The sequence below is a fragment of the Stegodyphus dumicola genome, chromosome 5 (assembly GCF_044657685.1).
Source record: "Stegodyphus dumicola isolate Sdum_Otavi_A_Nest chromosome 5, ASM4465768v1".
Lineage (NCBI taxonomy): Eukaryota > Metazoa > Arthropoda > Arachnida > Araneae > Eresidae > Stegodyphus > Stegodyphus dumicola.
The window spans coordinates 167,595,856-167,619,020 of NC_140772.1; the positions used below are offsets into that span (position 1 = coordinate 167,595,856).

General features: G+C 31.2%; 1 protein-coding gene across 3 annotated transcripts in view; it reads left to right on the top strand.

The window, feature by feature from the left end:
* The first annotated feature begins 230 nt into the window (after positions 1 to 230).
* r (carbamoyl-phosphate synthetase 2, aspartate transcarbamylase, and dihydroorotase rudimentary) overlaps positions 231 to 23,165 on the top strand; it is a 165,928-nt gene continuing 142,993 nt past the window's right edge. For 2 of the 3 annotated variants that reach the window (XM_085817353.1, XM_085817356.1), the window contains exons 1-2: positions 17,743 to 17,876; positions 20,670 to 20,778. In XM_085817353.1, coding sequence (XP_085673479.1) covers positions 20,694 to 20,778 — 85 coding nt within the window. In that variant the 5' untranslated portion in view covers positions 17,743 to 17,876; positions 20,670 to 20,693. Of the gene's footprint in view, positions 349 to 17,742; positions 17,877 to 20,669; positions 20,779 to 23,165 lie in introns of those variants that run through there. The other variant, XM_085817355.1, reaches the window with a different exon arrangement.

Consider the following 23,165-nt stretch of genomic DNA (forward strand, 5'->3'; position numbering starts at 1 on the left):
CAATATGGTAACTGGTAGTTTGGCGACATTTTGGAGGCGATAAAGGTTACTACCTGGGACTTTGGTAATAATGTGAGCAGTACTCAGTTCCGATTACGCATTATTTTGTGTGAGGGAAATGAGAGATCATGGGATATGTCATGTGATATTAATGGACGAATTACGGTTCTTGAATCGGAAAAGGGGGGAAATCGGGGAAAAATCTGGAAATTTTGTATTTGGTTTATTCTGTGTTGTGTGAAACAGTGTTCGTGAATTTTTGGATCCCATCGTTCGTGAATTTTTGGATTTTTGGATAACTAAAGAAAAGTTTATCGGACACGTAATCAAGATTCTGAAGAAGATTAGGTAAGTTAGTATTTTTAATTATTTGAGGATATTATTTTTATGCATTGTTCTAAATGTAAGGTGGAAGTAAAGGAATTTGGTATTATTGGGAAAATTGTTATTAGCAATGATTTAGTTTAAAGTAATTAGGATTGTAAGGTAATTTTTATTAATTTAATGTATGTGCTCATTTATATTTCAAGTAGTGTTTTTGAATTTAATTATATTTTAATTAAATGATAGTTATTTTGTGAATTTTATGTTTGTAGGAATTTGGTATACGTTATCAGGTAATTTCATATATGTTCTTTTTACCGGGTTTAAAGAGTGAGAAAATTGTCATGTATTTTCGTGAAATTTTTCTAATTTATGAGAAAAAAGCAGTGTACATGGATGTAGTGAAGAGTGTGCGCAATGCCATTTTTGTGCAATTCTGGGATGTTTTTTTAAGTAAAAATAAGTCGACGTGTACATGGTTTAGTGATATTTTAATTAAATGATAGTTATTTTGTGAATTTTATGTTTGTAGGAATTTGGTATACGTTTAAGTTGAAGTAAACGTGCATGGAAATAATTTAAATATTCGATACTAAGTATTTGTAATGCTTGCGGTATGAATTCGTTGGTGACGTGTATAATGTAATAGATGATTTAGAGGTAAAAGTTTTTGGATATTTTATTTATTTTATATGTGGAAATGTTCATATTTGGAAAGGGTAAATACTTTTTCGCGATCAGGTAATTTCATATATGTTCTTTTTACCGGGTTTAAAGATTGAGAAAATTGTCATGTATTTTCGTGAAATTTTTCTAATTTATGAGAAAAAAGCAGTGTACATGGATATAGTGAAGAGTGTGCACAATGCCATTTTTGTGCAATTCTGGGATGTTTTTTTAAGTAAAAATAAGTCGGCGTGTACATGGTTTATGTGTATGTGTTATTTTGAAAAACGCGTAAGGAGTATGGTATTGTGCACTTTTTCCCAATTTTGCAGGGAATATTTGTCATGATTAAGCAGTTTTGTTAGATAAAATTTCTAGCATAAGTGTAATTTGGCTAGTAGATTGTTGGAAGAAGTGTTCAGTAGATAAAAAGAAAAGAAACATGTCTTTACTTCGTGAAGACAAAATGGCGGCGGGAAAAAAAAAAAATAAACGGTTGCTGTAGGAGAGTTGGTCGCCAAATTTTCGCCAAAAAAACGCCAAGTTACCATAATGTAAAGATCAACCAAACTGCTTTTTTATATGTATATATTAATTAGCCTAAAATTTGACTTCAAGTATTAAAATGTTTTTAATTTAGAAGACATTCACATATAAAAATTTTCACCTCTAAATTTCCACTTGCATCGTGCAAAGGCAAATTCTGTCGAATATATAGTTAAAAATAGTATTAATACTTTTGATAGGGTACAAACTAATATTCTCGGAAATCACTTTTTGATTTCAGCGTGCAGTAATTGTACCTGCCATATATTGTCCCAAATTTGTAATCAAATATCGTTTTCTGTTCAAAGGCTGTATTTCAATAACCGACTTTTCATAGTCCTGTTACACGACTTTCAATATTATGAAGTTTCTTTTGAGCCAAATTGTACATACTCTATTATATTAGTTTTTTTTCATTGGAAATCTTCATGTTATTACAATGTAAGGTTGATTCTGCCATCAGCATGGGTGTCATAATAAAAGAGAACGATATATATGTAACATTTTTTTTTTTTTTGTTTTTGTTTTTGTTTTTGTTTTTTGTTTTTTTTCAAAGACATTTGTTTACTTACAGAGTAAAGCACTCAAAACCGAAAGCGCTTTTTGTGCAGAAGAAACTATTGAAAATTTTCATTAGGTATTTTAATATTCACATAGAATGCTTGATACGAGTAATTAAACTAATAAAAACACAGATTTCTCAAAATATTTTAAATGATTTAAAATTTAAATGATTTTGAGATGCTATTCAAGTCCTTCCGAACACTTTCATAAAACCAACGTCGGTTTTGTGCTTAAAATCATAAAATTGGCTATTTGGTAACACACAAAGTTTTTTATGAAACTGAACGCTGATTCCTGTTTATGGATAAGATGGCAATAAGTACTAATAAACTCAAAATGTCCTGCTTCAGTTTTCCAATACCATGATTTACAGTAGAATGTGAGATTTGAAGTCTGAGTTCCTTCTTGTTTTCTCTGCATAGATAATTTACCACCCGGGAAATATAATTCAAACAAACGTTCACAAAATATGATCTGTTCGCATTATAATACCCCCAAAGGAACGGTAAAAGAAAAGATCATATCGCAATGTTGTAACTTGGAATATCTCAAAAATTGAGAAAATATGATTAATCAATGTGTTATTTCTTTAAAATTTTAAATAACCAAAAAATCAAATTACGAATGCAATTGATAGGCATACGTGTAATTTTAAAAGTTAATTATCGATTAATAAAAAATAATTTTGACTAAACGTTTCAACAATTTAGCGCAAGTAGAGGAATATTAAAAGTACTATTACTTAACGCAGGAGAGGAAAGATATCAGATCATTATGATTATTATACTTATATTTAAAATCGGAAAAGACACGTGAGAAATTAAAGATCAGGCAAGGGCACTGCATATTTGTTAGGATTCTTCAGTTCCTAAACTCATACTATCTGAAAAAAGATGGGCGATAATTTATCGTCAGCTTCGAAAGATTGACTGAGGGAAACCTTTCATTCCAGTCACCTTTTAAATGATATTAGTGAGGAATATTGCAAACAAAAGACATTTCTGCTTTGTGGTATTGTGGCGCATGGGCCTGCACACTATTCTAATACATTAAAGTTTGGGGTTCGATTTCTGGGAAGAGTCGATTATTGCCATCTTAGTTACTTTCTCAAGAATTTTTAGTTCTGATTATTTAACTTTGAGGGTATTTTGTTCCTTAAGTTTCTATCATTTCTATACATTAAACTTCAATTTAATGTAAAAACCTTTAATTTTTATTTTTTTGATGGAAGTAAATAAATTATTTTTAAATCAATGTACAGTTTTATATGTTATTTGTTTCACTGTGGCAAAAGACTCAAGAGCTATCCATCTGAAGGGAGGAATGTTTTCGTGGAGAATTTTCTAATGGAAAACATCCGCTCGGCCAGTTCGTCCTCCGAGATTTTAATCCGAACTACCAGTATTCAGCGGTAGCACGGCAAATGGTGAAAACAATGTAATGATGACAAAGGGTTACTACAATGAATTTTTATTATTTTTTTTTCTGACAAAGGAGAGTTTAGGATTCAAAGTATGTTTTGGAAACCAACTGAGATTAATTTCACTTAAATTTGTTTGTTTATTGCTTTTGGAAAATGAATCCTCGATTTGTCAAAAATATAGCTGATGTTTAATCTTATTCCTTCTTTCAAAAAATTCGTTACATAATAACATCGTTATAGCGTAGTTTCGACCAATCGACGGTTCACTGTACTGAGAGAAAAACTGCATTAGGCTGACATTAAGTTCGCTGAAACTTTCTTAACGATCGTTACATCGAAAGAGGGCCCACCAGCTGCCGCGCTTTCAAGACGTTGAACTCTGGTAATTCGGTCTGGGGTTTGGATTCTGGCAAACGGACTGGTTGCATGGGCGTTTTCGTGCTTTTCCCATGAGTAACGTGAAAATAAGCCAGTTTCCTTTATAAAGTCCTCAACGAAGGCATCCCTTTCTTAAGCAAATAGCCCTCAAATGCTTTGCCGTAATCGAATAAACCAAACTACTGGGAGAAGTCCGTTACATTAAAAGTTGTAGCGTGACTGTAGTACACTTCTTCCAAATCCAGAACCTAAAGAAAAAAAGTTTTTTGAAACATTCCCTCATTTAATTCCTTGTACGAAATAAAGGAAGTGTTATAATCGCGAAAATTTTCGGATATCATATTTCAGTACAAGTATTCATTTTGACTATTTTTTGGTGTGACGTCTGTAGGTACAGACAGAATAAAGGACTTAGTTTCCCAAAACTGATTACAAAATGGATTTAAAGGGGGATTTTTTTGTGAGGTCTGTACGTATGCATCTCTCATACCTTAAAAATGATTAGCCGTAGAACGTTAAAATTTTGTATATGGGACTGCTATAACGTCTTATTGTGCACCTTCCTTATTTCTTGATATAGGCAGTACCAAACGTATTAAATATGTATATATATATATAAAACCACCCCATCTTATTCGGCTTTAAATTTCTTACACAGACTTTGGTTTTGTAATCATTGGTCGTAGTTATATAATTCCAATTACAGAAGTGCTTTATGACGAAAATATTCAAGTTTTGGAAATGTCAAATTTTAAAAAAATAATAATTTTGGACAAATAGCGAAATCTAACTTTTAATGCTATCTCCCGGTTCCTATACTTATATTTGGAAAAGTTTTATACTCTTTGGGATAAAAAAAAAAAAAAAAAAAAAAAAAAAAACTGAATTATAGCAAGTTTGAATCACGTACGACAAAAATTGACGGGCATATTTAATTTCAAGATTTGCAATTTTCATGTCATTTTCAACTTGTCTTGGGCAATCAGTTAATTAAATTAGAAAATAACTCGAGGAAATAAGTTTAAATGAAGGGCAGGAAAAAATAGCTACAATTTAATGGGCTATATAAGGAGTTATGTGGTGTCCACATCACGTTTCTTCTTATTGTCTTTCCTGATAAATGGATGTCCCTAGTTGCTTAACCACGATATACGCAATTTTATTTATATTTTTTTCATCCTCTAGTCTACGAAATCTTGTATTTTCTTTTGCTTTGTTCTATACTTAAACAAACTGTTGAATAACGCGTACAAACAGATTTCTCAAGTTCAATTTTAATGACACGTGTAAACATTATAAATTCTTTTTCTACTTTATAAAAAATCGTTTATTTATTTTATTTATTTATTTTTTTAATTTTTCGATTACACATATATTATATAGATTGTTCTTCAGTTTAGTTCTAATTTCAGACCTCCTTTCCACCATTGCGATAGGAAATGCAGTTTAACAACCTGCTACTTGCTGACATAATACTCAAAAAACCTTGAAAACTCATGCAGCTTGCATACTCCTTTATAGAATTGCCGCGCATTTCTCACCGCCCAAACACATCTCTGGCAAAGCGCCAAACGTGATCAAACACTGTTATCCGGTTTATCAACGTCGGGACTACTGCGTTCTTTCAAGTTTGATAATGTTTGAGCAAAGTTTATTTAGATGTTTTCCCTTTTTAAAATTTATAATCAAAGTCGTAGATCATTTATAAACGGTACTTGAAACAGATACACTGAAGCACATAACAATGAGCACAAACTGAGGATATTTTTGCTGCTTGAACAAGCGGAGCCTATGCTCAGACTCCTTCGAAATGTCGAAAGTTTTCTACAAAATCAACATCTGTCGAGGCTTTTTCTAAAATTTAATTAGTTTGCATTTAAAAAATGTAACTGTTATTCAAACTTAGTAGGAAAGTAATGTTTAGTAAGTAAATATGTTTGCCTAGCTAAACAATGTTTAATTAAAGAAAATGTTTTCAAACGCGTACATGTCCATTTATTAATAATTTTAAATATGTTAAATGTTTAAGCCTCAAAATTAAAACATTTCTTTATGGCAAAAATAAAGGTTTTTGATAAGCTGATGTAAACCACATCTGAATTAAATCTAGCCAAGATTCCTCAGGTCATATAGGAAGATAAATTTTTCTTTTAAGTATTATTCTAACTTTCGCCTGAAATTAGCGAGATATATGAGTCAATTCTAACTTCTTTTTCCGTTTTTAAAAGCTTGTTTCCTGTTTTGTTGTTTTAGTTTTTTTATTTAAGCACTTTGTTAAGAATGTGTATAATGTAGTTTACTTCTCATCGCATAATAAAGTTAGTCAGGCTCCTGTTATTATCTAGTAGACCTGAAACATTATCACTTAAACTCTGAAGCAAATCAAAACTTCCATGGCTCTCATTAAAATGACGGTGTTGGGCGAACTGTTGGCTGGACTGCAAACAACGAAGTTATTAGTAACTAAAAACTTTTGCCAACGCTAACGTCAATACTTTAATTGAGTCTAAGAAAAGCTCTACCCTTCGCAAACAGCTAGAAATAACTTATCAATTCTGTATTCGCTACCCGATTAAATTCGTTAACTCTAAGAACACTCATGTCTTTTAAACTAGCTATACAAACATTATTTTTTCTTATAGTTAAATTCAACAGCCACACAAGAAAAAAAAAAAAAAAAAAAAAAACTTTTTCACGTTGTTTTGAAAAGCAAAGATAGAGAAAATAATCCAAATTCGTATTATTAGACAAAATCTTACCAAACGTCTTGCTTATAAGGTGATTATTTCACATATACCTGTTTTGCACGCTTTACAAAAAAAAAAAAAAAAAAAAAAAAAAAAAAAAACTTAAATTCCTTCTGGATCATCTGAAATAATTTCGTTAATCCATACTTAGGACATAGTAGGGAAAATATTAGAATAATCATGCATTTCGCTTCTTCACAAAGTAATTCTGGTCAAGAAGTTTCTTAAATTGATCTAAATATTCGCCTAATTTAATCTAAATGAAGAAAAAGCTAAATATTTAAATATAAACGAGTTCTTAAACTAACTAATAATACGACATATTTTAGTAAATCTCGAAGTTTCATATTTGATTTTATTAATTAATATAAGAAATTATTAAAATTTTAGAGAAAACTGCCTTAATGTTTATAGCAAAACACTGGAGAGCTATCTGGCTAAGAGAAGGGATAGCTTTTGTAGAAGACATTTTAAGGGAAACTGGCTCATAAACACATTATGTATGGAGAAAATTACGAAAACGACTATGCAGCCAGCCCGTTGACGGGATCCGAGCTTCGGACTACCAGTGTTCAGCGACTGTATCGCTCGGCCGCTGATAAGCGGTATGGTAAGCACTAACTACCATGACATTGTTTTCAGAGTTTTAATGTCACTAATTAAGTTTTTAAACTAAAAAATTGAAACATTACAACTAATATTTTCAGCACTATTGTAGGCAATTAGTTGCAGCATCTCTTCCTTTGAGTACAAGCAAATGTTTTAATTATTTTCGATAGTAACACAATAATTTTACTCATAGTTATCATGAAAAAATTTGATAATAAAAGATAATTATTTAGTTAGCTATTGTTCAAAGAAAAAAATAATCAAAACGAATGTAAGATAATACAAATCATACCAGATACAAGTTCAAAAATTACTATCCAATTATAACTAACTCTATTTATAAGTATTTAAATATCACTTCTGTTTAACAATGAATGCTGCTTTAATTTATTGCTGATTTTGGCAATTCATGGCTCCGTTTTACTTAAACTGGACTTATAAACTGCCAAAAGCAGCAGTGTTTGTTTTCTAGCTGCTGCCTGAAGTTAGTCTTGAAGTGCATCTATAATACGGCAAGAAATAATGATCATAATCAATAAATTCTTTCTGATATATCTTAGCGAATTTTGCTCATAGGATATGAAAAGTTTTATTTTTTAGCTTACTTAAAGATAATTAATATTTTACTAATTAGAATGTGCGTTCTTAGGAAATCAAGAATAGAGATATATTTAGATTTTATAGAACCCTATAACTCACAAACCAAAAAACAAAAAAAAAAAAAAAAAAAAAAAAACGTTTTCATAAAATTCTGCATCTTAGTTAAAGCAATTTTGTAACTGAAGAGATGTGTGTGTACGATAAACAAGGAAGTAAAGTCTGCGTACGCTTTCAAAAAAAAAAAAAAAAAAAAAAAAAAAAAAGCAAAATATAAGTTTTTTACATTACTTCAATACTTTGTAGGATATCCTTTATTCTTCAAAACAGCTTGCAGACGTCTGGGCATTGACTGAACTAGTTTTTCAGTGTCATCCGACGTAAATTTCGCCCATTCTTCCTGCAATTTACTAATTAGCTCATTTCGCGACGTAATATTGTGTTTTCGAATTCGTTTCTTCAATTTTGCCCACAAATGTTCGATTGGACTGAAGTCTGGTGACTGTGGAGGAGTACGCAACTGTCTTGGAGTGTGATAGAGGAGATATTCCTTTACAATTTTATATTGTATTGTATTGCTGTATGTTTCGGGTCGTTGTCTTGTTGGAAAATAAAGGTATTAGAAAGGTTTCAATTTTGGGCACTGTCTCGTAGATTTTTCTTCAGAATATCCAGATAAACATACTTATCCATGACTTTAACAATATTGGGAAAATTTCCAACTCCTTTCGATGACATACACCCTCATACCATCACACCGTCAGGTCCATGTTTGACAGTTGGATTTAAATTTCTCAGATTCAGTTCTGTTCCTGGTTTTCTCCATACAAAAGGGTGGCCATTAACTTTAAATATTGTAAATTTACTTTCATCTGACCAAATTAGATTTTTCCAGAAGTCCTGCGAAGAGTTTAAATATGTTTTGGCAAAAGCAGTTCTTTTCTTTCTATTTGTCTCGGAAATGTATGGCTTAGACCTAGGTTTGCATCCATGATAATCGGCCTTTCGCAGCACTTTCCGTACAGTTTCAGGAGAAATTTCCTTGTTGCTAGTTAAAAAAATGTCTTTTGCAATGCTTGCAGCAGAAAGTTTAGGATTTTGTTTAGTTCGTAAAAGAATTTTTCTTTCTTCTCTCTGCGTTAGCTTCTTCGGTTTCCCAAATCTTGGTTTTACAGCAAGACTACCAGTGTCAAGATAGTTTTGAATAACTCTTTGCACACTAGAAAATGGTTTTGAAATGTTTTTACCAATATAGCGAAGAGTTTTACCTTCATCTCTCAATTTGATAATTAGTTGTCTCGTAACTAAAGGAATCTCTTTATTGGTTGTCATTTTCGTCAAAGAAAATAGAAATAACAACTTCCAATCAACGTAAAATTTGCTTCGGAAGTCAATGACCTTGAAAGTGTAACCTTCTTTGCATTCTCAAGTTTGAAGTTTAAAAGTTAGATAAGAAATCTCCCGCCTCCTTGGCCGTTGTACGCAAACTTTATTGGCTTTGATTTCTGGCCACTTATCTTTTAAAAATTAGTGTGCATAAATTATTAGATATGAAAATATTACAGTTAAATAATTTCAAAGTCCCTTATTGAAACTAAATATTTAAAAAATAAAACTTTAAGAAACTACCCTTTTCGCACCTTAAAAATGTGGATTTGATATTACTTTTCTTGATGTACGCAGACTTTATTGACTAACTGTATGTGTTTTATGATGTAGTAGATGATTCACTGGCGAGTTGTTTAAACTTTATTTCCTTATTTGACGTGACAATTCGTTCAATTGCAATTTTTATTAAGTTGCAGCTCGTTCCCAACAATTTTTACAGTTCTTACATGTATCCCTAAAATCATGAAACACATATTAAAGGAAATTGTCTTCTTTAATCACTGGCTATCCAGATTTGCTATCTTCTACTTCTTGAAGCTTGGCTTCCCTTTGACGCCTTACGCTCCGACTCAACGGAAGTATTTTAATCGTTCGTTCTAAACAGGATACAAATCTTGTGACCACTTTCTATTGAGTCGGAAATTCTTGGCTGTCAGATCGATCAGTTTACTTTTTCTATTCCCTAATCTCTAAGCACCAGTTACCCGTATGGAAAATAGGAAATATAACATGTCCTTTCGAGATAACATGTCCGTTTCCTAAGAAGCAGTATTCTTTCCGATTTAGTTGCTCACAAACCCATCGGTGTAACAAATGGTAATGATGTAAAAAATCGATGTAAAAAATGAACACCGGTGTAACATTCCTTTTTTTTTTTTTTTTTTCTGCAGCAATTGATATTCTATCATTCACAGATTAAAAACAACTTCATTTTAATCCATATAACTAATTTTTAATATACGGTGCCTACACAAGTTGGGAATTTGAATGATATTGAATTTCTTTCATTCCGGAATAAAATGGTTATGCATCCATTGTTAATTGACCTTTTGTGATATGCTTTTATGTATAACAGTGATGTAAAGCATCTGTGTAACAGTAATGTAAAGTATTTTTGTACCACGTAACAGTAATGTAAAGCATTTGTGAAAGAAAAATTAGTTTTATTATTAAAAAAAAAAAAAAAAAAAAAGAAAGAAAGAAAAAAGGTAGTCATTCGGGGCGATTTTCTTTCGAAGGCTTAATCAAGAATAATGAAAATTTTAAATTAACTGCATTATTCATAAATTAACTGTTGGATCTTTTTTCAACACGGGAATAATAAATAGATATTCTTAGAAAGCCCTAGATGAAGATATCCTTCCTACTTTTAGGCAATCAGCTTTGCCATAATAGTTTAAACAAACAAACTCTGCGTTAGTAACTTGTTTCTTTTATTTAGTATAGCATTTCTCGATCAGTTCTATTTCCTTTATACATCTAACAAATTTCCAAGCAATTTTGTGATAAACGCCTTTAGGAGTAGTGACTGTAGTGATAAATAGTGATGATACGAGTAGTGATGTATTAGACAAGTTTGGTAATTACAATAATATATGATTAAACTCTACCAAAAAATTCTCATATTGAAAAGTATTTATGCTAATAAATTGTAACTATATATATTTATATAATTCTGTATTTATTATTTTTGATCAAAATTTTTAACAAATACAGAAATTGGAGTTATCTAATACCAATTCTACTTTAAAAAATTTCGTAATTATGACTGAAAATGGAAAAGGTAGAATTAAAAAAGTTACAAAGAGTGTTAGCATATTTTTGAATGATTTTAAAGTAGAAAACAATTAATTTTTACTTCAATACATGTATATTTAATGTTCAGCATGGCAATCCTTTCGTTTAACTATTATCAGTCTACGCACTAATTTTAAAAAAGTGCATTTCTGTTTTCTATTTCCTTGTACGAAGTAAAGGAAGTAATATGTAATCTCGAAAATTCTGGATATCATATTTCAACTGAAATATTCATTTTGACAGTTCCCGAATCCATTTGGACGCCTTTCCGTGACTTCTATACGTATAGACAGAATAAAGATAAAACTTATGATATCACTTTTCTTCGACATTGATTTTAAAATGGATTCAAAAGGGATTTTTTCGTAACATCTGTACGTACATGTGTATGTATCTCGCATAACTCGAAAACGATTAACCGTAGAAAGTCAGAATTTTGTATATAGGATTGAATGACAGAAATGTTTCAAATGATGAAAATATTAATGTTTTGGAAATGCCAAATTTAAAAGAAAAATTAATTTTTGAGAAATAGAGAAATCTAACTTTAAATGCAGTCCGCCGGTTCCTATATTAGTGTCTAGTAAAGTTTTAAAATCGTTATGAAGAAACAAAATTGTAAGAAATTTAACTCCCTTACGACAAAAATTTACCGGGATACTTAATTTCAAAATTTGCAATTTTTGATGTCTTTTTTTCAACTTGCCTTGAAGTTAAAATAATAAATAAGTTGAAATGAAGTGCAGCAAAAAATGTATATAATATAATAGGCCATACAAGGAAATAATTTGTTGTCCACATCAGATATTTTCATAATCACGGAACCAGGCTTCCAAGGCATCCTTGGGAGCCTCTTTTTTCTTCTTTCCAAAATAGTAATTTTTAGCTTTCTACTTCAGCATTCAAATGTAGAGATCCTTCATCTATGTTCATAATAAATTTCCATTTTTCATGCGATAAAGAGTTTTCATAAATACTTTTTCCTTTGTTAAAACTTTTACGGTCTGCTTCATCGTATCAGGGAAAAAAAAAAAAACACCAATGCCATAGCTTTTTTGGGGGGCGAGGGGGTCATTTCTAAAGCTTTAAACTTACCCCGTTACCCGGCTTATAATTTATTCGTAGTAAAGTCAGACATTTAAAAAAAATCTAATGATATCGCTGTTGAGTACGTGAGTAAGCGGGTCATCTTTTAGAAGCGTAGATTAATTTTTTTAAAATGGTCTTTAAACTAACGAAGATCTTGCTCTCTCTATATATATGTATATCAAGCTTGGGGGCATTCTCTTTATACATATTATTGCATGCGTACAGTCTCGTAATAGATTAAATACACACAGGTCTGATGATGGGTTAATAAAATGTATTTTTATCAAAAGAAACACTTCTTACTGTAATTTTAAGTACTGTAAGTACTGTAATTTTTCCCAGAAATTATCATATAGGTGTTCAAAGTATCACAGTGTACAATCAGTAGTTACACTTCAAACTACTAAAAACGTTAAACACAACGCAATGCAAAGCGCACCTAAAGAGAAAACTAATATGGAGATATCTCAGTTTACGGCTGATAAGATTCACGATAAGATTCTTTCTGGTCTAAATTTCGCTTTTCCCTACTTAGATGACATTCTGATAGCATCTGTTAGTGAAGACAAAATCCATTTCAAGCTAGTGTTTGAAAAATTAAATGACTATGGACTCCGCATTAACGTTTCCAAATCCATCTTTGGCACACAAGAAATAGAATTGTGGTGTTATTTAAATTACTCCCCAAGGATCACGACCTTTATCTGTCCAAACTATTGCTAATTACAAACTTCCAACAACCATTCACGAATTCAGAACATTCTTAGGCCTTATTAATTTTTGAAGGCTAAAATAGTTTGGCACCAACTTATCCCGCTTACGGAAGATTAGCCGCAAAATTTTTGTCAAGCCAAGAGACATTAACTATTTATCTAGGCATTTTTTTTTTTTTTTTTTGAAAATGTGTTTTCGCCGCAGATCCCCAAGTTACAGAGATATTTAATAATCCTGGTCTGGAGAATTAATTTATTCTTAATGAAGAGTTCTCTATTCAGTCCTAGTGTAAGATTTATATAGCATAAAGTGAAGTTGAATTTGTCCGCTACAATTCTGAAATGAACACGGAATATCAGCTTGCTCGATTATGGGATGGAGTTACGTCATTTAGCTTTTCCTTGCATTTGATCGACAGCAGAATAAGTCATCCATTCTTTTGTTAGATGTTCTTTTTATGTAAGATATTGCATTAGATTTGCAGAGAACTCTTAAGTGATGGCCAAATCTAAGAGATGACACTGCTAGCTTTCTCTCTATCGTCCAGCAAGGAACAGAATTTTTGACTGACTCTCGACAGTTGATCTCTAGCAGCCATCAGTGATGCACAAAACTGACTTCCACCTGGTCGAGCAATACCGACTGACTTTCCTACAACTAGCTACTAACGTGGATTCGGGTTTATGATTATTCTTTGATTGCGTCGCGACTTAAATCTGATGTTTATTTTATTATCTTTGTATATATGCTAATATATTTTCGAATCTAATTAATGTAATCGATGTAAAAATAGTTATATCTTCTTTTCCTTGCATTAACACACGTCTCTGCTGAATAGTGACTCTACAATCTCGTCTATGGTTGAATATGATACAGTTTTGTGTATTCAGTAAGATATGCCATTCTGTATGCTACTTTTCTATGTAATATGTACGATGTAAAAATGTACGATGTAAAAATAGTTATATCTTCTTTTCCTTGCATTTCTATGTACGATGTAAAAATAGTTATATCTTCTTTTCCTTGCATTAACACACGTCTCTGCTGAATAGTGACTCTACAATCTCGTCTATGGTTGAATATGATACAGTTTTGTGTATTCAGTAAGATATGCCATTCTGTATGCTACTTTTCTAGCTGTTTCACGTAGCTTTGAAGTTGATGTCTAACGATGCTTATGTAACAATACCAATACTATAATCAATAACGCTAATTGAATTTTAAGGTCATACGAAAAATCATATGTGTGTTAATGAAAATATTTTGTAACTTATTTGAGAGACCTCTGAGAGATCTCACGGATGTAAAGACTTTAAAAATGATACTAGTAAAATTAGCTATTATTTAGAAAAGAGGTAAACACACGGATGATGTAATTCAGCAGCTTCAGTTTTACGAGATTGCAGACAAGGCCGCTATGCCACACTTGCCGTGCTATACTCGAGAAAACTGCGCTCATAAGCACTCAAGAGCATTTCTTTTCTGCATTTAAGAGCTAAAACTTCGGTAACTGTATTAATTACACGAAGAGAGTGGCAGCTCTGAATTCACAATGTTGTGCAGACAAAAATTAATTGTTTTGCTATGATGTAATAGTTGGTTTTAGATAATACTTTCTGTGATTTTAGACAATGCACTAAACCGGCTGACAGGTCAGTAGTTCTGTAGGAATTGGCTATTTATATTTATATTTGAAAATTTGATAATTATGAAAATCTTCCCTTTTTTACGGAAATCGCTGTGCTATAAGCATAAGTTAATAATTTTAGTGAGATTAGTGATAGCATTAGGTGGCAGATGTTTAAGCGTTTATTGCTTTATAGATATTTAAGCTCTATATTTATTTATTATTTTAAGGGCTTAATTAAGTGCTCATTTCTTGTTTATTGTGCGCTTATTCCGTCTGTTCCTACTGCTTTCCTATTCTTTCTTTCTTTATATATATATAATACTGTATATTTCACAGGCAGTATCCCATGTTGTCTACCATCGTTTCCATTCTCCGTTTTTAATGAGCTGTTTAATAGCTTGGAATAATCTATTTGGTGGTCACTACGGCTTGATGTCACTCCTTATTTATATTGATAACTTTAAGAAGTTAGTAAACTTTCTACCTTCCAGGTCCAGTTAATCGGTTTTGATGATTTTCGGGATGCCTTGCAGAGTGGGTTTGTAGCAATTGCTGTTAACTGCCAGTTTGTAACTTCTATAAGCTGAAAGACCTAGTTTAGACTCGTGAACGTCTGAAGATGGTCTGAAGAAAATAAACTGGGTGATTCTGCGTGGTAGAGGTAAGAGATATTATTCACCATGAAGAAGCCGCCAATGGTACTGGCACTTCATGTTTAGTAATATTTTTTTAAAATTTTATCTATCGGAATAGAAGGCGATGCCAATCAATTTTTATGTACTTTGTTAATTTCAGTTACTTGTTAATCCAAATCATCTTAAAAAAATGAGCGAACAACCTCTGCATTTCAGTGGAAAGAGACACTAATATTTACGAAGTTTCCATAAATACAGTTTCAAGCTAAATCTGCTGTCGATGAAAAATGTGCAAAATGCGGGTTTTCGTTTACAATCTTATCGCCATATAACTTATTTATTCTACAACAAATCCCCGTCATCTATTATTCCCGTCACGTTTTCCATCTCATTTGATTACAGTTTTTTCATTGTTAGAATATCAGACGGAAAAGAGTATGTTTTCCATATTCTGGATGGAAAACTTTCTTCTGCTGATCGCTGAAGCATCCAAATTTTTATTAAAATATTTAAATACAAATGTATAAAGTAATTGTTTTACAAAGTTCCGCAAATCATTTTATTGTAGCTCTTAATAAATTTCCTCCCCGACTTGCTCTTAGAAAGATAACCTTCCATTTTTTTTAAACTGTGTTACAATATCTTTAAAAGATATCCAAATTATTATTTATTTAATTTTTAATCGAGCTGCTTATTCTTCAGGATTTTTCTATTCTTAATTTACATTAGAACACATATTTCTTCTGTAAACTTGGATTACTTAGTTTCGAAAAACTTGTTTAAGGTATGCCATTCTGTATGCTACTTTTAAGGTATGTGAAAGCTAGTAATGTTTTAATCTCTTGTTTTGATAAAGCTTTCTTATTAATCCAAATTTTGTTCTGAATGAGAATAAGACTATTTTTTGGGGGTGTAATTAAAGGCCCTGTTTTGTGTGTGCGAGTGTGTTTACTCGAAGTGAAAGATATGCATCTTCTAAGGTTAATCTTTTACTCAGAAATGTTTTGGGGATGCTCAATATATTTCAAAGACAATGGAAACAACAGTATTTATTAATGTGTGACGTCTAGGTCTTTACGAATCTATCATTTGTACGTGCTGAAATTAATTTAATTTATGATTAGCAATTTTTTTCTTCATGCAACTATTTAAAGAATCTTAGTCTTCACCCGCCTCAACGATCACGTAATTAACATCTATAAAATAATTTTTCAGCTAAAAATATCCCCTCAAAATGTTTCGTTCAAAGATGACCACCATCTCTAGCTATGTTTTTGGCGCAATGCAGTTAATCTCCTTTCCTTTCTGATTTTAAGTTATTGGAATAAAGTATCACAGTTTTTCTAATAAAAATGCAATCTGATGCTCTCCAGCGAGTGTTTTTTCCCCATTTTTCCTGGACAGATGGTCTTTGAGTAGTTTGCCCAGTACACAACTATCATGAATATTTTTGTTGACTTAGCCCACAGTTCAAAGTACTATTACTTTCGAAAATTCTAATTAGAATTCATGCAATAAAAATAACTTTTTCAATATTGAACAAACCTGTTGTCTTATACTGAAATGTATATAATTTTATAATTATTAATTCTACTACCTTTTCAAAATTTTAAAAGATAACATTGTTTTCCAACTTTTATAACGTTTTGTTGACCAATGTTAAGCAATTATAAATTAGGTACAAAGAATAAATTCAGAAGTGCGAAAAACAACTTTTGTTTTGAATGCTACAAATCCTAAATATTTCTTCCAATTTATAAATTAAAGTTCAGATAATTATCCGAGTCTTAATTCTGTACAGATTATGATATATTCAGTATCCGAGTCTTAATTCTGTACAGATTATGATATACAGATATATTTCTTTAAACTGAATATTTGTGAGATAAATATGTACAAGGAATATAAACGGTCGTCATTATCCTTTCTTTTTGTACAAACTAAAAGATAAAACTCCATTGTTATACTGTTGAAAGATCACTCCGTTGTAAGACTACATTTTTTCAATATTTCAGTGAAATTGTTTATTAACACACAGTTTCGCAGATTTTCATTATACGTTCTAAGGCTTTCTCGTGAAACGTAAGACTGTGCCTTGTAGAGCCTTCCATGAAGGCACACCAGCTTTTAAAGCTGATACGCCTCGTACACTTTGTTATTCATGTAAACAAATAATCCGTAGAATTTTTTAAGTTATCTTGCCTTTACGAGAAAGAAATTGAAACTTATTGCCAATATGATGCTCATGTGATAGATTACGAAGTCGACAGTAAGGAGTCCCGGTACATTTCAACATAATTACATTATACCGCTCCTTTCACGAACATTTCTTGGTCTATTGCAAAGATAGCTTGACGTGAAAAATTGAATTAAGGGATGAAACTGACATTTAAATCGAGCTTGCATCGCTAGGTTGTTGTTGTTGTTGTTGTTGTTACTAATCTCTATGTCTAGGAATATACTAGACGAGGTCCACGCGTCCATTCACCTTCAGAAAATCGAAAACAAGAATTGCTAGGTAAAAATAGTATCAGTTATGAGGAAATCATAACTATGCATTAGGTTGCTAAATTTTATTTCAAGTTGCAGCTACAGTTAACATTAATTAACTATCCCTTAAAGTAGTGGACGCAATGGAAATTCAAGGTCAGTAAAAAACCGGTTGTGTTTACGTTTCATGACAGCTGTATCTGGCATTTCTCTCTTGCGCACACACGTTTTCGCGATTGGGTTGATGTGGGGAGAGGTGCATTTAAATTGGTTAGCCGGTATGTTTTCAATTCAAGTTAAAAGCATGTCAATATTTTATGTATTCTGTTATTTAGTCTCAGATTTGGAAACTAAGTTCATAATCCAATAATGATGTCTGTAAATTTTAGCGATATTTTTAATAATAGAAATTATTTTACCTGGTCTCTACCTTTACCTATTTTTGGAGGTGATCTCGCTTTGCGTTTTAGATCTTTTCTGCCTTAAAGCATTATACTATTCTGTTGGCAGTCGCTTCTGAAAATTTGAATGGAGGAAAAATTCTTGACATAATGATAACGTATTTAAATTCTAACCAAATGTGAATGATTTTTTTTTTTTTTTTGTTTATATTATCCGCTAAAAGCTTTGATCGATTTTTTTTTATATTTAATATATTCAAGCAATTTTTTATCAATATCCTATATATTTCACTTCATCTGTCTAGAATTAAAAAAAAGTTATACTTTAATCACAAGAATTGATAAATGGTAGAAACAGACATTTTGAATATATTTCTGAGTTCTTTTGTTGTATGATGTTAATGTTGTATTTCCACACTGACCTGCATATATTTGACCAAACAAAGACTGATTTATTAAACAGTTATTACTAAAAGCTCTAGATAATATCCACTGAAATAAAATTGAGTTTGTTTCCTTTTAACAGTTATGGAATAACAAATAAACTCTCTTAATGTGTTTTTTAAATGTTTGCTGCATTTATAAGATGGTTTTCAGAATAATTTTGATCAATAAATATTATACCATTGATCTTTTTAGTATATGGGGGAGGGGGTTAGGAGCATCAACATCCCACAGTTAGTAAATTTCATAGTACAAATGACATAAATAATAGATTAATTCTTATTTTCTATACTTGTATGTTATATGCTGCATCTTTACAGTAAATTCTGAAGAAAATCAAATTTCCTTGAGAGAAAATTAAAAAGAAAATACATCTATAATATTGCACTTTAATGTTCATGTATATTGCAAGTAGATTATTCATTTACATGATGAATTATGTTAGCATCTATCTGTTTATTAGCATCTATTTTAGTATTCCCCTCTAGATAACTAAAAAATAGATACTAAAAGAATTATGGATATATGCAGGGCTGGATTAACCATTAAGCAATGTAAGCATGTGTTTAGGGCATAAATAAAATGTGACACCACAAAAGGTCCTTAGGTATTCAGGAAAGGAAACACCAAAGTTTCCCATTGCCAGTTTTGCCATATCATGCATGGTTCAGCTAAACCTAAACTGAGAAAGTGGGAGAGAGAGAGAGAGAAGAAATGAAAAAAATGCTGGTTTAAATATATGTGGGGGCACCAAAATGTTTTAGTGTTTAGGGCCTCTAAAAGTCTTAATCTGGCTGTAGATATATGTATTACTAACATTAGATGTAAAAAGATTAGTCCTGTAACAAATGAAATGTTTGAAAAATTTCTAGCACTAAGTAATTGGACTTTTTGTTTTCAAATACTGCTTTTTTGGTGTTGTGTCAGTAGAACTATATGTACTTTGTGTGCATATTATTGTGTTCTTTGAAGTTTGCAAGTGATGCCACAATGATGTGAAAACTAAGAGCTGCATAACTTCAGTGTACAGATTACTGAGCTGACAAATTGTTCATTCATAAAATATGCCATACTTTTCTAGCTAGCACTATATGGCATATTTTAACCAGGTACTTAAATGACATTTGTTGTAGTAGAAGGTGGTTTTGAAATTATTATGGTACGTTATTTACCATGATTATTTTTCTTTCTTTATATTTTGTTCATTAACATTGATGCAAAGAGAAATCTGCAAATTTTTGTATAGTAACATGTTGACGAACTTTATTTTTCTTAAAATATTATTCTGAAATGATGCATGTGTATTTATTCAATGGTAACAAATGATAAAGACTATTGTTTGTGGTAAAAGTATATTTACAGGTACCCCTTGGCGAAAATTGACAATTTTTAGCAGTACATGGATACTGAGTTTGTGCAATTCTTTGACCTATTTTCACTTAAAATAACATCACAGATTTGCACAAACTAGGCATTGTGCACTCCTTTGACCTTTAGCCATGTACATGTCGACCTATTTTCACTTAAAAAAACATCAGAGAATTACACAAACTTGGCATTGCACACTCCCTTGACTTGAAAATATATTGATGTGTCCATGTACACATCAATATATTTTCACTTAAAAAGTCAAAGGAGCACACAATTCTAGGTAAAAGTATATTTATGGAACATTTAACTACTCAGGTTACCATAAATGAAACAACTTGGCGATAAACAAAACAACAACTTGGCGATTAAATGAAGCAACAATTTTGCGATAGTACAGGAGGTACCCTTCAGTCTATAACCGTATTTACATATATTTTATTTATGTATGTCTAAGGCTATAAATTTGTCATGAGCAAAATTTAGGGGGGGGGTCATGGGATAAGTAGCAAAAATTCATGTAACTTTCTTGGTCTGTGATTTACATTAATAGTTTTGCAAAAAAATTGTTATCAAGGATTTGTATTAATATTTTGCAGGAGGAATATTTATCAAAATTGAAAGCAGTAACAAAAATAACTATAGTGCAACTAAATAAACATTATATATTTTGAAATTTATGTGAATAAATTTAATATTTTAGATTATCATATAATTGGATGGTGTTTTTTATAAATTACATTATACATTTATGGTTTTCTGCTATACTATTTTTTAACTTGTCTTGTTTCAGATGGAAACATTTTAATGATGAGTTATGTATTAATATTTATTTATAATTGCAATTTTTTTTTTCAGAAGTCATAGGAAACTAATTTCAAAATGTTAGGTTATTTAGTATTAGACGATGGCACTACATATAAAGGAACAATATTTGGAGCTAAAAAGGCTGTTTCTGGTGAAATAGGTAAGTTTGAGTGGTACTTTCTGATTATCTGCACTCGTAGTTCCAACATTCAGTGTTGCCTTTGTTTTTAGCATATTTTGAAGTATATATGCAACCAGAGTTGGCTCAAGGTGTGGGCAACATGGACAGTTGCCAGGTGTGGCATCAAGAATATCCCCACCAAAAAAGTGAAAATATACAAATTTTTCTCAATCTGAAATTTTTAACACTTTTCTGTCTAAATCCAGATGTTATTTGGGTTCAGCTTCTCACACTATAAGCTATAGCACTTTTTATTCCCCTCTTTTTTTTCAGATACTGACTTTTAATGAAAAAAAAAAAAGGTGTATAGAATCCAACGCTGAATGGATGTTGAGCTAAAATAAGGGTTTTGTTTGTCTCTGAGCATGTTTTTTCTTTTCTGCCATTTATAATTATGTAGCATAGTGTTTTTGTTTTCTGTAGACAGTTTACATTTATTTCCCTTTCCATCTCGTAAAATTGAGAAATTTTCCCAAAATGGTTATCCGGCTATAAAAACAGAAAAAGTCTTTAACGAGAGGCAGCAGTCAAAAAATACTGGAACAATGCAGCCTGAACTTCTTCAGCTGCATGTATATGTACACATATGTCATCTAATGATTAATTTCAAACTCACAAAAAATACTGTATTTTCTGAAGAAAATAACTGCATTTGCTGTTAAAGGCTTAGGTAGTGATGTCACACTCACAGCCAAGAATAATGAGAATGCTGAAAGTAAATTTGAACACTCAGCCAAAATAAATATCAACTGCAATGATCCAGCATACTGGGTAAGATGAATTATCAACAAATAAAAATGATAACATCATTATAAATCATATTAATAAACAGTACAGTTTTCTAAAAGATGCAAAGGTTAATCTTTGGATTATGGTAATTTGGCAATTTTTTGGCGAAAATTTGGTGACCAACCCTGTTACAGCAACCTGCTAGTTTTTGTTTGGATGCTATTTTGTTTTCACAAAGTAAAGGCTTTTTTTTTTTTTTTTTAAACTCAACATTTTTTCGCCAACAATCTGCTAGCTGAATTACGCTTATGCTAAAACTTTTATGGAACAAAAGTGCTTAAACATGATGAAGATTAGGTGCGAAAGTGGGAGAAAGTGCAGAATCGCAAACAGCTTGCCGCATTTTTAAGAATTGCACATACACGGTAACCATGTACACGTCGACCTATTTTCACTTAAAAAAACATCCAAGAATTGCACAAAAATGGCATTGCGCACACTCTTGACTTTATCCATGTACACTGCTAAAGTCCTAGCTAGTAACCTTTATCGCCTTACCAAAATGTCACCAAACTACCTGTTACCATATTCCAAAGATTAGCCGATGCAAACAAAAATAGTTTGTTTGTGACAGTGATGTGGATATTTTCTTAGAATGTTATTTATTCAGGAAGCACAAATAAAATCTTCTCTCTTTTTTTTTTTTTTTTTTTTGCATATTTTTGGCTTTTCCATCAAGTTATTGTTAGGAAAATCTGGAATTAACCCCCCGAGCGTTACGGGTTTTTTCAGGAAACGACGTAAAAATAATCGTGTTTTCTTACCAGGTCTGTCGCAAAAGCGGCAAGCATTTTTACTCAAACTGCTTCAAAAGCGGGCCCCCCTTACCGTGTGGATATAATTAAGCTAATTCTCCCCTTCGTTGAATTTAGCGAGTGAAATTAGTCTTTCTCCCTATGGTATCTTCGTCACGAGACGGGTTGCTAAAATAGTATTTTATCTCCTATTTGGCTACTTTATAATTTGCACACTAAGACATATACTATATATTACTCGTACCTTAAATCAAGATATGTGCCGAATACAGAAAGTTAGTCAATATACATCAGTAAGAGAAACTACGTAAAATGCTTTAAATTTCCAGTTTCTTTAAGGAATTGCTTCGATAATGGTGAAAAATAAATCTTGCATTTTTTTATCCTTATTTTCTGAGGAAATACTTTTTAATATACAAAGGGAATTTGTGAGAATTTTTTTCTCTCGTGTTCCAATTTTTCGAATACAAATTATTCGCAACTTATTTTAGTATTATGTTTATATTTAATTTTCAAATATTATAAGTTTATTCCAGTTTAAAGTGTTAGATTTAAATAATTCTTTAGATTGCATCATAAATTTATTAGTAGTTAGTTATTTATGACACCGTTTTGACTTGTGAGAAATAAAGTACTGTAATCGCGAAACATTTGGATTTTCATATTTCAAAGGAAATTTCCATTTTGAATAGTTCCATCATGACGTTTACATGTACGTATGTCGCATAACTTAACATAAAATGTTGAAATTTTATATTTGGGACTTATGACTAGTTTTAGCGCGACGTATGTCCGTACGTATGTATGCATGTTTATCGCATA